The following is a 14,067-nucleotide window of genomic DNA, read 5'->3' on the forward strand; positions in this document are numbered from 1 at the left end:
ATGTTATTGTTAGCCATCAAAGATCCTATGGGAGGGATCCTCTGGGAGGAGAGGAGACACAGTCTGGTACCAGTCACCATGACAGGTGTGAGTTGGGGAGGAGTCAGCACTTTGGGTCGAGGTCAGGTCAGATGAAGTGAGGAAGAACAGATATCACTAAGGTTCAACAGAGATGCATTGGCTGTTCAGATGTGTAGGAGGAGACTTGGCATAGGAGAAAGGGTTAAATATCAGTGCTTGTGTGAAAATGTTTTTGTCTGTTCAGCTGTTCAATCCTTTCCGAAGAATAAACTTGGTTTACGCTTTCATAGTGTCCGAGTACTTACTCTGATAATTAGAACCAAACAGGTATAGATTTTCATTTCATTTAATTCAATGTATGGTTTCCTTGTTCATATTTCACGGGTTATGTCAGAGTTCCGTGTGTTTGTGTCCCATGTATCTGTCATTTTAGTTGTGTGTGATAGGAGTGCATATAAATAGGCTATGTGGCCTGCACTCCACATAGCCTTCCATGTATCTGTTGTTTTAGTTGTGTGTGATAGGAGTGCATATAAATAGGCTATGTGGCCTGCACTCCACATAGCCTTCCATGTATCTGTTGTTTTAGTTGTGTGTGATAGGAGTGCATATAAATAGGCTATGTGGCCTGCACTCCACATAGCCTTCCATGTATCTGTCGTTTTAGTTGTGTGTGATAGGAGTGCATATAAATAGGCTATGTGGCCTGCACTCCACATAGCCTTCCATGTATGCATGGTGTTGAAATATCATTAGGTCTGATTAAGACAAATGTAACAATGGATGTGGAAATTGCCATTTATATTGTAGAACCAGTTTGTATTTGTATTTGCTAATTGGGTAATTGTATGGTTCTGTGTTCCAAGTGCTTATATTATGCAGGCCTACCTGTTGGAGCTCCTGTCAGACAGAGTCCATTTGGTTTCTCAAGGGGAGGCTGTACAGTCTTGCCCTCTACCTGTGTCCGTTCAGGTAGGACAGGTCAAGCCTGATACTGAGGCTGTTGTCTGTGTATATTTGGTAAATCTACTTGTATATTTTGTATGATATGGCACTTTCACCATTGGATCACCAAGACATGTATATACATCTACACTGAGCACGTCAAAAATTGCCTTCTGCTGATTTCATGCCCTTATGACTGCTACAAGGTCCCTATGAAAAGGGCTGTCTGGTAGCCTCAATTAATAGACAAAGATTTGTAGTTGAACAAGTCATTGCATGTATACATTTTTTTTTTTTACTTGACTTGCTCTTAGAATGCATGACTTGAACTTGACTCAAGCCTTGACATATTGTCCTTGGGACTCGGACCTTGCGACTTGAATAATAGACTTGGTCCCACATTACAGTAGCAGGTAGGCAGGCCTAGCCTATGAAATATGATAGAGAACAGACTAACAATTAAAAACGTAGCCTCTACTTAACGGTTTAGCTATTATTCGCATGTGTTAATGTTTTCGTCGTCTCCCAAACTTTCCACAGATACGCGCGATACAAAGGCCATACAAACCTGGTTTAATTTTTAACGATTCATTTAACACTTATTATCGACGAAACGAACGATTCACTTCGCATTGTATTAGTTGGGATTCGGGTCAATCACGTTGAATTGAAACGTGAATCAAAATAATAATTTGTTATTTGCGATCAGTAATTTTAGGGAAAATATGGATATTTCTTTAGGATTATGTGCCTTAACTTGTTTTGTAGATAGTTCCAGTTGATTTGGGCATCCAATGTATGGGATATTGCAACTCAATAGATGCTAAGCAGCATGCAAAGTAAACACTTCTAAGGTAGCTAAAGTAAATATGACTAAACTAGAAAAGGTACATTTATGGGCTGGCTTCAGCTGAATAAAAATATTTGTAGCCATTTGATCTTTGCTATATTGGATGAGTGAATTATTTCAAAAAGCATACAACTTATTTGGTTGTACTATTACAATGTTTTACATCAAGGGTGGTCAACCATCCTTCAGGAGAGCTACTGAGTGTGCAGGCTTTTATTCCAGTCCCCCTAAACAAACCACATTTTAGAAATGAGCTGCTCAACTGGACCTTGATAAATTGGGTGAGCAAGGCTGGGTCAAAATCCTACACACACAGTGGCTCTCCAGACTGAGGGTTGATACAGTTGCCTAACAAGTGTTCTACTTTGTGGGGGTTAAGTGCCTTGCACAACAACAAGAGATGGTACATAGTGTCAGAGTGCAGTCTCCCAGTGTCGATACCACATTACACATACTTTTGTTTAATTTATGTTCAACAACTATTTTCTTCACTAAACCAAAACATGAACATAGACCAATTATTAACAGCTCGTGTTTATTTTGGCAAACGTTACATCATATTTTATACAGCTTTTGCAAACTTCCTCACGGTTTAGAACCAAGCTGGTGTTCTGAGATTATGAATATAAAGAAAGCTCTATTTCCTTGTTACACTAAGAAAGAGATATCTGCTAAATATCCTCATTACAAATAAGGCATCCTTCCTTCATCCCTTGATCTGATGTAAAATGTTTGGTGAAAAGCAATAATATTTACTCAGTAGAGAACCTCAAGGATGAAGGAAGGTCTACACTTCTAAATATTTGATGAAACCCTTGGAAAAACAGAGCATCTGTTTGTTTACCCTAGCTCAACCAGACAGTCTGTGCCATGGTATTCTGGTGCATTGAGCTCATACTTCCTCTGGATGTCATAGGGCAGGATGCGTCCCACCAGGTAATGTGTCCCACTGAAACCGACAGCACACTTCTTTGGTGCCATAAGGGAGATGAGCACTGTCGGGTTTATGCAGTCAACGTTGGCCTCGTCCCACCCTGAAATCAATTAGTTTATCCAACATTATCATATGACGTTTGAGTTTATCTGATACTGGCAGTAAAATAAGACATCAAATCAAAGTTTATTTGTCACATGCGCCGAATACAACCTTACAGTGAAATGCTTACTTACAGGCTCTAACCAATAGTGCAGAGAAAAAAAAGATATGTGTGTGTATGTAGGTAAGTAAAGAAATAAAACAACAGTAAAAAGACATTTGAAAATAAGAGTAGCAAGGCTATATACAGACACCAGTTAGTCAGGCTTATTGAGGTAGTATGTACATGTAGGTATCGTTAAAGTGACTGTGCATATATGATGAACAGAGAGTAACAGTAGCGTAACAGAGGGGTTGGCGGGTGGAGGGACACAATGCAGATAGCCCGGTTAGCCAATGTGCGGGAGCACTGGTTAGCCGGGCCAATTGAGGTAGTACGTACATGAATGTATAGTTAAAGTGACTATGCAAATAAGATAAACAGAGAGTAGCAGCAGCGTAAAAGAGTGGCATCATCAGACAAGTCCATGGTATCAGACCAACCCTAACAAATAACAGTACACTTGGATAGCTTTTTAGCCCCTGGTAACCCTGCAGGTAGATGCTGTCAGACAGGTATGTGTAGGTTTGGTTACCTGAGGGGATGTCCACACTGGCGATGGGGATACGGATGTGTCTGAGGGTGAGCAGGATGCTGCTGTAGGGCTCACTGATATCAGACGGCTCTGTCTCCGGCCCCAAGATGGCATCCACCACCAGGTTATACGCATCGTTTATCAGCTGCACCTGTAGGACAAGACAAACACGTCAGTCAGTCCACTAACCAGTAGAATGGCATTTATTTGTCTATCTTTATTTAACTAGGCAAGTCGGTTAAGAACAAATTCTTATTTACAAGGACGGCCTACTCCGGCCAAGACCTAACCCGGACAACACTGGGCCAATTGTGCGCCGCCCTATGGGACTCCCAATCACGGCCAGTTGTGATACAGTCTGGAATCGAACCAGGGTCTGTAGTGACACCTCTAGCACTGAGATGCAGTGCCTTAGACCACTGTGATACAGCCTGGAATTAAACCAGGGTCTGTAGTGATGCCTCTAGCACTGAGGATGTAGTGAGCCACTCAGGAGCGAGCACCATTCACACACAACCCGTGTGAACATTCCACATTTTAGAGAGTCTCGTTTCTTTTTGCAAAATCATGGCATGGTGGTCTGACGGCCACACAATACAAAAGAACCTTGGTTAGCGCGTAGTAGTTCCCTTACCTCTGCGGGAAGAAAGGAGAGGAAAGGGATGTCCGTTTTCTCACACTGTACTGTAAAGTCTCGGTGCAGGGCCAGAGTAGAGCGCTTGGGGTAGTAAACTGTGGGCATATAGTCCTGGCACAGAGATAGATGGAGGGGAAGAGGGACAGAGTGTCAAAGAAGTGCCCTTTAGTTAGTTCAGAAAAACAAATTCACTTCACTGGCAGGTTACCCACAAACATGCGTAAGTGGCGAGCGCAGGCCAGACCAATACAGCCATTCTGACTGGGACCACAGATCACCAACACTGTAGGATGCCTCTTGAGGGAACTCAGGGGGAAGGCCTGCACACAGGGAAAGAAGTTGTATATCATGTCATTCAATTGCCTAACTCAAAACAACCCTTAAAGGAAGAAAAAGAGAACACATACCTTGGTGATAGCGATGGCACAGGCATGGCCCCAGATCTCCATCAGTTGCTGCGGTCCAAAGCGATACTCTCCCAACAACTCTGCCTCCAAGGCCGCAGCCTCCTCATTACTGAGGGAGGGAGGTAGGGAGGGAGGTAGGGAGGGAGGGAGGGAGGGGTCAGGAGAAACAGAGAACACTTAAGTGTCCTGAAAGAGGTTAAACTCTGAGTGGGGGGTATTATATCACTGCTGTCTAATCAATGGCCACCCCGTATGAGATCAGGAAGCAAGGAGCTGAACTTTCAGTGAATCCTGCTCTAATACACAGCTCTGTTAACAGTACATATATCCATAATGAATGAGTGATTCTGGGGGGTATCTAGCACTGCCTCTTTGCCTCAGATTGGAAGCCGGTGGTGGGTAGGGGAAACAAGGGGGAGTAGAAAATGGGGCATGGGGGGCTGGATTGCTGCAACTGGTTCCTCTAAAGGTTTCTTTGTCTTTTATTTTCCTTGTCTCGGATGTTGCACTAAACTTTATTTTAGGGGTTTGGAGGATGAGGTATTCTGTGGGGGAAAAAAACATTGTAAATACTATACTGAACAAAAATATAAAACGCAACATGCAACAATTTCAAATATTTTACTGAGTTCATATAAGGAAATCAGTCAATTGAAATAAATTCATTAGGCCCTAATCTATGGATTTCACATGACTGGAAATACAGATATGCATCTGTTGATCACAGATACCTTATAAAAAAAAAGTAGGGTGTGGATCAGATAACCAGTCAGTATCTGGTGTCTCCACCATTTGCCTCATGCAGGGCGACACATTTCCTTTGCATAAGAGTTGATCAGGTTGTTGAATGTTGTCCCCCCGACAATGGCTGGGCGAAGTTGCTGGATATTGGCGGGAACTGGAACACGATGTCGTACACTTCGATCCAGATCATCTCAAACATGCTCAATGGGTGACATGTCTGGTGATTATGCAGGCCATGGAAGAACTGGGACATTTTCAGCTTCAAAGAATTGTGTACAGATCATTGTGACATGGGGCCGTTCATTATCATGCTGAAACATGAGGTGATGGCGGCGGATGAATGGCACAACAATGGGCCTCAGGATCATGGTATCTCTGTGCATTAAAATTGCCATTGATAAAATACAATTGTGCTCAATGTCTGTAGTTTATGCCTGCCCATACCATAACCCCACTGCCACCACGTCAGCAAACCGCTTTCCCACACAATGCCATACAAGCTGTTATTCACTGCTGCTCTTTAATAATTTGTTAATTACTGTTTTTAGGTATTTTCTTAACTGCATTGTTGGTTAATGGCTTGTAAGTAAGGTCTACACCTGTTGTATTCGGTGCATGTGTGCATGTGTTGTATTCGGTGCATGTGTTGTATTCGGTGCATGTGTGCATGTGTTGTATTCGGTGCATGTGTGCACGTGTTGTATTCGGTGCAAAGTTTGATTTGGCTGCCATCTGCCCGGTTCAGTTGAAACCGGGATTCAATGGTGAAGTCGGTTACAATGCCAAACTGCAGTCAGGTCAAGACCCTGGTGAGGACGACGAGCACGCAGATGAGCTTCCTTTGTGACGGTTTCTGACAGTTTGTGCAGAAATTCTTCGGTTGTGCAAACCCACAGTTTCATCAGCGGTCCAGATGGCTGGTCTCAGACGATCCCGCAGGTGAAGAAACTAGATGTGGAGTGGGCTGGCGTGGGTACACTGGTCTGCGGTTATGAGGCCGGTTGGACATACTGTCAAATTTTCTAAAACGATGGAGGTGGCTTATGGTAGAGAAATTAAAATTACATTAGCTGGCAACAGCTGGGGTGGACATTGCACGCTCCCTCAACTTGAGACATTTATGGCATTGTGATGTGACAAAACTGCACATTTTAGAGTGGCCTTTTATTGTCCCAAGCACAAGCTGCACCTGTGTAATGATCATGCTGTTTAATCAGCTTCTTGATATGCCATACCTGTCAGGTGGATGGATTGTCTTGGTGAAGGAGAAAATGTTCACTAACAGGGATGTAAACAAATTTGTGCACAACATTTGAGAGAAGCTTTTTTGAGCATATGGACAATTTCTGGGATCTTGTATTTCAGATCATGACACATAGGAACAACACTTTACATGTTGCGTTGATATTTTACTACATTTTTATTAGATTGGTCTGATTTAAAAGAGCACATCTAAAAGCAGGTAAAGACCTCCCAATCCCTTTCCTAATCCCTATGGGGCCACAATAATCCTCCAAAATGTCACACAGTGGGATTATTCATAACATACCACCACGATCAATCTAACACCTGTCTCAGTCACAATTTCTGGAATATTGAATATTAACATAGGAAACATATTTTTTCAAATTCCTGTTGCAAGTATTTGAGAAATTAAGAGCAATTCATACAATTGGGTAAACTCATTAAGACTTTTTTGCGGGACAACGTTGCTGAGTTTCCTAAAACACTACTCATGAAAAAACAACCACCCATTGATAACAATGCCTTAGAGTCATGAGTGTGACAGTGTTCATTCTCACCTGAGGTAGCGGAGAGGCTTTCTGAGTGTCTCTAGGTTAGAACAGCTGTAGTCCATCTTCAGAATGTGTGACGGAGAGAGCAAATTGTAACTGGAGCAAATTTGATTTTTTTTGGTCTAGCTCTCTTCCTTGCTATTTCTTCTGTTAGTCTATCGTCTCCCAAACTCACATTGATGCACACATCCTGTCTGAGTGTTAATGCCATTCCAGGACTTACCGTGGGTGAATCTGATTGGTTCAAAGTCAACAGCTCATTCCAACTAAAGCAAGGGGTAACACACACACACACAGCTGGAAAGCAAAGCAGCTGGGAGGGGTGTGTGCCAGATGCAGGGACTTAGTTACCAATTTGAGCCCCCACTGATGAACTGGACATAAAATCACAGCATTGATGCTTCTCACTCCTTTATCTACACATAATGAAGCAGCGTTTCCAACAGAAGACAGGGGTACGTCATTTAGAAACAGCGAGAGGCTGAAAATAACTGAAGGAAAGACTCTTTCCATCTGTCACAGGTTTCATTCTTTCAGTGTGAATGTTGAACATAGCCTGGGTGCAGTGACCAGTGCTGGCCACTTTGTTGAATGAGACTAAATTTAGGGAAACATGAACAGATCTAGGATCATCTTATCCTGCCCCATACTTAACCATAAGGAAATAATAACATGCACAAATGACCTTAGATCAGAGATTCTACTTCACACGAGAGTCGGTTCTAGACAACACAGTTCGATCTTGCGGCTGGGCATTCTGTTATGATTGTGCCCTCCTGAATAAGCTTGGAGATGGTCCATGCCTCTACTGGCCGCTGCCCAGTCAGGCCTCCTGTTATTACAGGTGCCAGCACAATAAAGAGCAGCTGCTTAACAAACAGGGTGGTCTACCCAACACACACTCACACTTCCAGACTTTAATACTCCTTACACAACAATGACTGAATCTCACTGAATAGCAGGCTAAAAACGGGAAACAAGTTTCTTTGGTTGAAATTCCCCAAAAAGGCTTAAAGGAGTCTGAAGAGTAGCCAATGTTTGGCAGCGCTCAACAGAATCACTCCATCCATGTGAGCTGGAAGGAAGAATGTGGGGCTGCATAGACAACCCCTTGTTAATTCAGGCAATTTACACATTGCCTGAAGGACACAATGTTTTCCTTTTCTATTGCATCTTGTTAAGGAAGGACTGGGTCTGTGCTTTGAAAATGTGCTTCCATGTTGGATAGACTATCATTGTTATGCAAATTAATTTGCTCTGAGCTAAAAACAATTGCTTGAACCTGATGACAACCATATGTAGGCTATAGAACAGAATGCATTCAAGATCCTGTTTAACCTGTAATATGCCTTCAGTAATGATATAAAACAGAGAACCAGTATGAGGTACAGAAAAGATCACTTTAATATAGAACATTTACAAGCTGTGTTGAGTTGTGGACTCAGGTCAACAGGTTAGTGGCTGTGACTGGTATAGTAGCCGAGGAGTACTGTAGTGACGCGGTTGGACTGGGGGCGACTACACGTACCACAGGAAGCCAAAGCGCTTGTGTAGAAGCTCTTCCCGAGGTCTAAGGTTAAACAGCTCCTCTGTGAGGGGGGCCACCCAGCGGTCTGTGTGGAAGACATTCTCTCCCACCTAAATAGACACAAACAAGGAGGAGCTTATTATTCCTCATCACTGTAGATCAAGCAGCATTGCTGAGAGTTATTTGCTTCCATTCAAGTGCTTATTCTAGAACATTTAGAAAAACAACCATCTGCAGCTTCATGACAATTGACAAATAAAACAAACATGTCTGTCTAGACACAAATAAAATCAAGCATATGTCTTTACCTTCCAGCCGGGGACATCTTTCATTACGACTGCTTCCTCCTCCAGATTCTCCCGCAGCATCCGTAGTTGCCTTTTGGGGAAATACATTCAGAGCTCCTAAAACAACTGAATATTCATGGCCAAAATTGGTAAATGACCTGTACCCGGTTGAAGTAGCATTTGATTGTGTGTCAATGTTGGTGCTTATCTTACCTCCGGTCCTGCTCTGCTTGCAGCAAAGGCAGAAGAGCTATCCTTGCTTCCAGTTCCTCAATCTGCAACCGCCTACAACACGCCATCAGAAAAGATCAGCAGGTCATTGACCTGCATTGCTTGCTGTTTGGGGTTTTAGGCTGGGTTTCTGTACAGCACTTTGAGATATCAGCTGATGTACGAAGGGCTATATAAATAAATTTGATTTGATTTGATTGACCAACAATAAACCCCACCTCAATGACCTGAACTGTTACAATGAATCAATGCCAGTGACATTAACTCCATTACGGAAATGTTTACCTCCTCTCCCTGTTCCATTTGAAGAGTCTCCAATAACCGAAACACATGACACCGACTCCAATGGCGAGCATGCTATACCCTGAAAATTAGAATATTCACGGTCAGCAATTTATTTAATCAAGATCATCTCCAAACCCTGTCTGTGCTACCCATATACTTACGCAATTGAATAAAATACAGTACTGGGATAACAAACAGGGGAACAACTCTTTTTTTGTTTTACAATATCACACAAATTATTAAACTTGGCAAGACATTAGCTAGCTAACGTTAGCTAGCGTCCCTTGTTTGACAGGCCTGACTATAAAACGATCTACTCCGAACTGTTAAACAACGCAATACAAATGTAATTAATTTACTAACCAGAGAGTCCCCTTTTGGGGAGATTTCTCTTATAATCAACGGGACCATAACCCCCCGGAGGAGGCATGTCCTGCTTCACCTTGGACGCCGCCATCTTCCACCCCTTCTCCAAAACAGACCGGAGCGTGACGTCACAAGGTGTTCTGCTTCTAGCGTGACAGCAGCGGGAGCTAAACTGCGTTGAATGGACTCTATCGCCCCCATCCGAACCAGATCAAAACTGCCGCGTGGAAAATCCCGCCCTGGAAAAAAAAAAATCATGCTATGATTGGCATAATCAATCATTTAATGACTCATTCAGACCAAATGAAAGGGTTCAAATTACGTTTATTTTTTATTATTACTTTCTGTAGCTGGGAAAAAAATTAAACCAAACAAATTGGAACATCATTTTGTATTATGCATAAAGGGATGAGAAGGTTACGCTTGACAGTTAACAGCCCAAGCTACCCTAAATAACAAACAGGGTGGTTACTGGTGGTCAGTGTTGAGTTGGGGTTCTGGGGGCCAACATCAGTTCCTGCAGTGTGTATTGTTTTTCATAGTTCTCAATGATGTCATCTGATCTAGCACTGAAAATAATCTCAAACAATTTTGACAACCCATATGTTGATTATTTATAAACCATAGAGAGCATATGGAACTTTTACAGAAGTACAAAACAAAACTGAAAAAGGAGTAGGAGACTGTAGTTGAGGAAGAGAAGAAGCCACATTATTATTATTTTTTTTTTAACAGGAGCAATGTTGTAAATCCAGTTACCTCACCACAGGCCTGTTTGGGATACAAGTTATTGGTCCTGATGCCAACCAAAAACAATTAACGAGTGATTTCAATATTAGACATTTTTATTCTCTCCTCAGTCTTTTGTACATTTCAAATTTGTTAAAATTCCCCTATAAGTTGCTTTAACAAACCCAGCTTCAACATATGGCAACCAGAAACCTAAACTTGAGATGTCCCAGAGTAGGTGACAATACCTGCAATCGGTTAACTTTCATCCCCAGATGAGAACATTCTGTAAAATGACAAGTGTCATTGATTGATACAGTAGGTTTGAGCATATTAAGCCAATTTAAATATTATCCATATTCAATTACTTTTTCCAGACCAATTCCAAAAAGTGTAATGATTCTAGATGACTCAACTTTTTCAGCCAACATATGGAAACTTTGATCAATTATAAAAAACAAAAAAGCAATTCACTGATTCAGAGAAATCGACAATCAGTGTAAAACATATAGAACCGATGTAATCAGAACACACCTGTGATATGACTTGTGATTCTAGAATCTTGTCTTCCATGGAAACAATTTAGCATGTAATTCAAGACAGACTATTATACTATTGGTTCTCTTTACAGACATGTTATTACAAATATGAAGGGACAACTCAGAATGGAATAATAGAAAACCAAAGCAGAGTCTTCAGACAAAAATATAGAGATCCTCTACTTCTTTTGCTTATGTCAAACATGAGTGTGGAGCAGCTCTGTCAAATTGCAAATACAGATGTAGGATCTTAATTTGAGCCATTCTCCTACAGCAGGAACAGAATCCTGCAGCAACAGGAAATGTGAATTATAATTAATGGACATTTTTGTAACGGTTGATACATTGTTCGTAAGGGAAAATCTTGAAATTACAAACTTTAGAAGCTTTTTTAAAATTTCAGATACGCTGCAAGTTTTAAAATGTCCTGTGTTGCCAGAAAGTTCTCCTGCAACAGGGTGATCAAATTAAGATACCATATCTGTAGATGAAGAACATGCATGGGAAGGAAAAATGTTTTACTTTATTTTCTAAAAAGTGTATGAGCCTAGTATAAATTGTTCAGTTGTTAAAACCCCAACATCATGACAGGAATTTTTCATTTATACATCAGTTCCCAAACATATCCAATAACTTACTGTAAATACAAACAAATTCCAAATGAACTGCTACTGAGGTTATGTACTGAAAACATCATTGCTCAGTTCTTTTAAACTTAAAAAAAATGTTTATTGGAGATCATATTTTTTGTCTTTCAGCTTTTTTAGGGTACTCTTGAATATGAAGTAAACAGTTCCAAGTAATTTCACCTTGACCACACCCCAACAGTTTGTCTGCATCCCATTCGCCGAGTCTAAGATGACAGAGGGCCAATCAGCTCCTAGTTCCATCCAATAGGTAAAGAGCTGTCCATCGTTTCCATGGTAAGACATCAACACGCAGTCGGCAGAAGGCCAGCATAAGTTCTTGAGAGAAAAGCAACATTCTCAAGCCATCATAAACTCACAGACATCATGGCTGACAAACATATGGAAGGAAGCCCTTTATGCATTTCTTGTTTTGCTCCGGTGTAAATCGCTCTTTATGCACACTGATCAAACATCGGTGAGCCTCATGAGAAACAGCAGACTTGAAAGAGAAACAAAAACACAAAGATTTTTTTTTATTGAGAATGCTTCCGCTCAAAAGTTTGGAGGCTGCGTTTCCATAACTGTCCTTGGGGGGAGGGGGGAGGCTGCGTTTCCATAACTGTCCTTGGGGGGAGGGGGGGGGGTGCGTTTCCATAACTGTCCTTGGGGGGAGGGGGGGGGCTGCGTTTCCATAACTGTCCTTGGGGGGAGGGGGGGGGGGGGGGGGCTGCGTTTCCATAACTGTCCTTGGGGGGAGGGGGGGGGGGCTGCGTTTCCATAACTGTCCTTGGGGGGAGGGGGGGGGCTGCGTTTCCATAACTGTCCTTGGGGGGAGGGGGGGGGGGGCTGCGTTTCCATAACTGTCCTTGGGGGGAGGGGGGAGGCTGCGTTTCCATAACTGTCCTTGGGGGGAGGGGGGAGGCTGCGTTTCCATAACTGTCCTTGGGGGGAGGGGGGGGCTGCGTTTCCATAACTGTCCTTGGGGAGAGGGGGGGGGCTGCGTTTCCATAACTGTCCTTGGGGGGAGGCTGCGTTTCCATAACTGTCCTTGGGGGGAGGGGGGAGGCTGCGTTTCCATAACTGTCCTTGGGGGGAGGGGGGAGGCTGCGTTTCCATAACTGTCCTTGGGGGGAGGGGGGGGGCTGCGTTTCCATAACTGTCCTTGGGGGGAGGGGGGGGGGCTGTATTGTTGGCATTGACAACAGTAGCTAATGGTTATTGATAATTGTAATGAATGAGATTATTATTTCCATGTGTTAGCTGTCTGGGAGATGGGGCGCGATGGAATCATGTCCAGGAGGTACTCTCTCTGGCGGGCGTCCACTGTGGACGAGGTCTTATGGACTGACAGACTGGGGTTCACATAGGCCATGGTCACACCTGCAGAGAGAGGGGAGAGGTCAGTCTCTGACGAGGAGAGTGCACGGAGCATAATACCACACACAAGATCACGCACAGATGCACAAAACCACACACGTGTAAATAACATTGATCCCAAAGCAGAGAAAACATGGACTAACTCTACTCTAGGGGGAGGTGAGGTGAGCTAGCCATGGAGTCCAAGGAAAAACCCAGCCACCAGAAGGACTGAAGCAGGAAGGAGGAGACAGAGCATTGAGGGGTACAGAGGGAGAATCTCAATTGCATACTCCTCGCGTCCTCTCTTCTCGCCTCCTTCTCAAAACCCATTAGATGAGAAAGCCAGAGGTCCCTCCCCTCTGACCTTCTCCTCCAATGGATTTTGAGGAGGCGAGGAGAGAGGATGCAATGAGTATGCAATTGAGATTCTCCCACAGAGAAGTGAGATGCAGAGTCCAAAAACAATCCCTATCCCATTGGCTTAGGAGTAAACATTAAGGTGATGACTCCACCTAGGAAGCTCCAGTAGGTTTAGACAAGCTTCTGACATTTTGCTTACACCCGTTTCCCTCAGATCAGCAAACACCCAAAGGGAAGCAACTAGTAAAAGGGGCTAGGGGGTGTTTTTGGACTGGGACAAACGTTCAGTGTGTAGAGGTAGAAGCTGTGGGCAGTGTGGTGGGTTGGTTGGTTGGGGGCCCAGTCGGTATTAGAGTCTACCTGTGTTGATGTTCTGCTTCCTCCATGCAGTGGCTTGGGCGCTACCTCTGCTGCTGTTCCCACTGGAGCTGCCCTTAGAACCCTGGGCAGCGGGGCGCACATGGGCATGCTTACCTGGCCGGCTGACCAAGGCCGCAGCGGCCACAGCGCTCTGCAGCTGAGAGGAGGAGGAGGAGAAGGAGTGGGACACGCCCCTCACCCCCACCGATGGGATACCGCCACGGGAGAGCTGGCCCTGAGGGCTCTGGGGGGAGGGAGAAAGAAGATATAGAATATTAAGTGACAAGAACAGACCACACAAGCCAAGGGAACCATACTCTCTG

General features: G+C 43.5%; 3 protein-coding genes across 9 annotated transcripts in view; all 3 read right to left on the minus strand.

Annotated features, from left to right (window-relative positions):
* Positions 1–2,334: 2,334 nt before the first annotated feature.
* LOC109875058 (yjeF N-terminal domain-containing protein 3) lies at positions 2,335–7,325 on the minus strand. Its single transcript, XM_020467207.2, has 6 exons — positions 7,078–7,325; positions 4,532–4,640; positions 4,337–4,444; positions 4,122–4,235; positions 3,488–3,638; positions 2,335–2,850 (listed from the first exon to the last, which is right to left on the minus strand). Exons 1-6 carry the CDS (start codon positions 7,131–7,133, stop codon positions 2,657–2,659), a joined length of 732 nt encoding a protein of 243 aa, XP_020322796.1. The 5' UTR covers positions 7,134–7,325; the 3' UTR covers positions 2,335–2,656.
* Positions 7,326–8,452: 1,127 nt separating this feature from the next.
* LOC109874902 (NADH dehydrogenase [ubiquinone] 1 alpha subcomplex subunit 13) lies at positions 8,453–9,946 on the minus strand. Its single transcript, XM_020466959.2, has 5 exons — positions 9,766–9,946; positions 9,403–9,481; positions 9,100–9,171; positions 8,908–8,977; positions 8,453–8,709 (listed from the first exon to the last, which is right to left on the minus strand). The coding sequence occupies exons 1-5, from the start codon at positions 9,857–9,859 to the stop codon at positions 8,590–8,592; spliced, it is 435 nt and encodes a 144-aa protein (XP_020322548.1). The 5' UTR covers positions 9,860–9,946; the 3' UTR covers positions 8,453–8,589.
* A 129-nt stretch (positions 9,947–10,075) lies between these two features.
* LOC109874996 (transcriptional repressor p66 alpha) overlaps positions 10,076–14,067 on the minus strand; it is a 40,863-nt gene continuing 36,871 nt past the window's right edge. For 6 of the 7 annotated variants that reach the window (XM_020467112.2, XM_020467111.2, XM_020467109.2 and 3 more), the window contains exons 10-11: positions 13,745–13,988; positions 10,076–13,045 (exon numbers count right to left, since the gene is read on the minus strand). In XM_020467112.2, coding sequence (XP_020322701.1) covers positions 12,909–13,045; positions 13,745–13,988 — 381 coding nt within the window. In that variant the 3' untranslated portion in view covers positions 10,076–12,908. The remainder of the gene's footprint in view (positions 13,046–13,744; positions 13,989–14,067) is intronic. The other variant, XM_020467114.2, reaches the window with a different exon arrangement.

The sequence above is a fragment of the Oncorhynchus kisutch genome, linkage group LG30 (assembly GCF_002021735.2).
Source record: "Oncorhynchus kisutch isolate 150728-3 linkage group LG30, Okis_V2, whole genome shotgun sequence".
NCBI classification, from domain to species: Eukaryota; Metazoa; Chordata; class Actinopteri; order Salmoniformes; family Salmonidae; genus Oncorhynchus; species Oncorhynchus kisutch.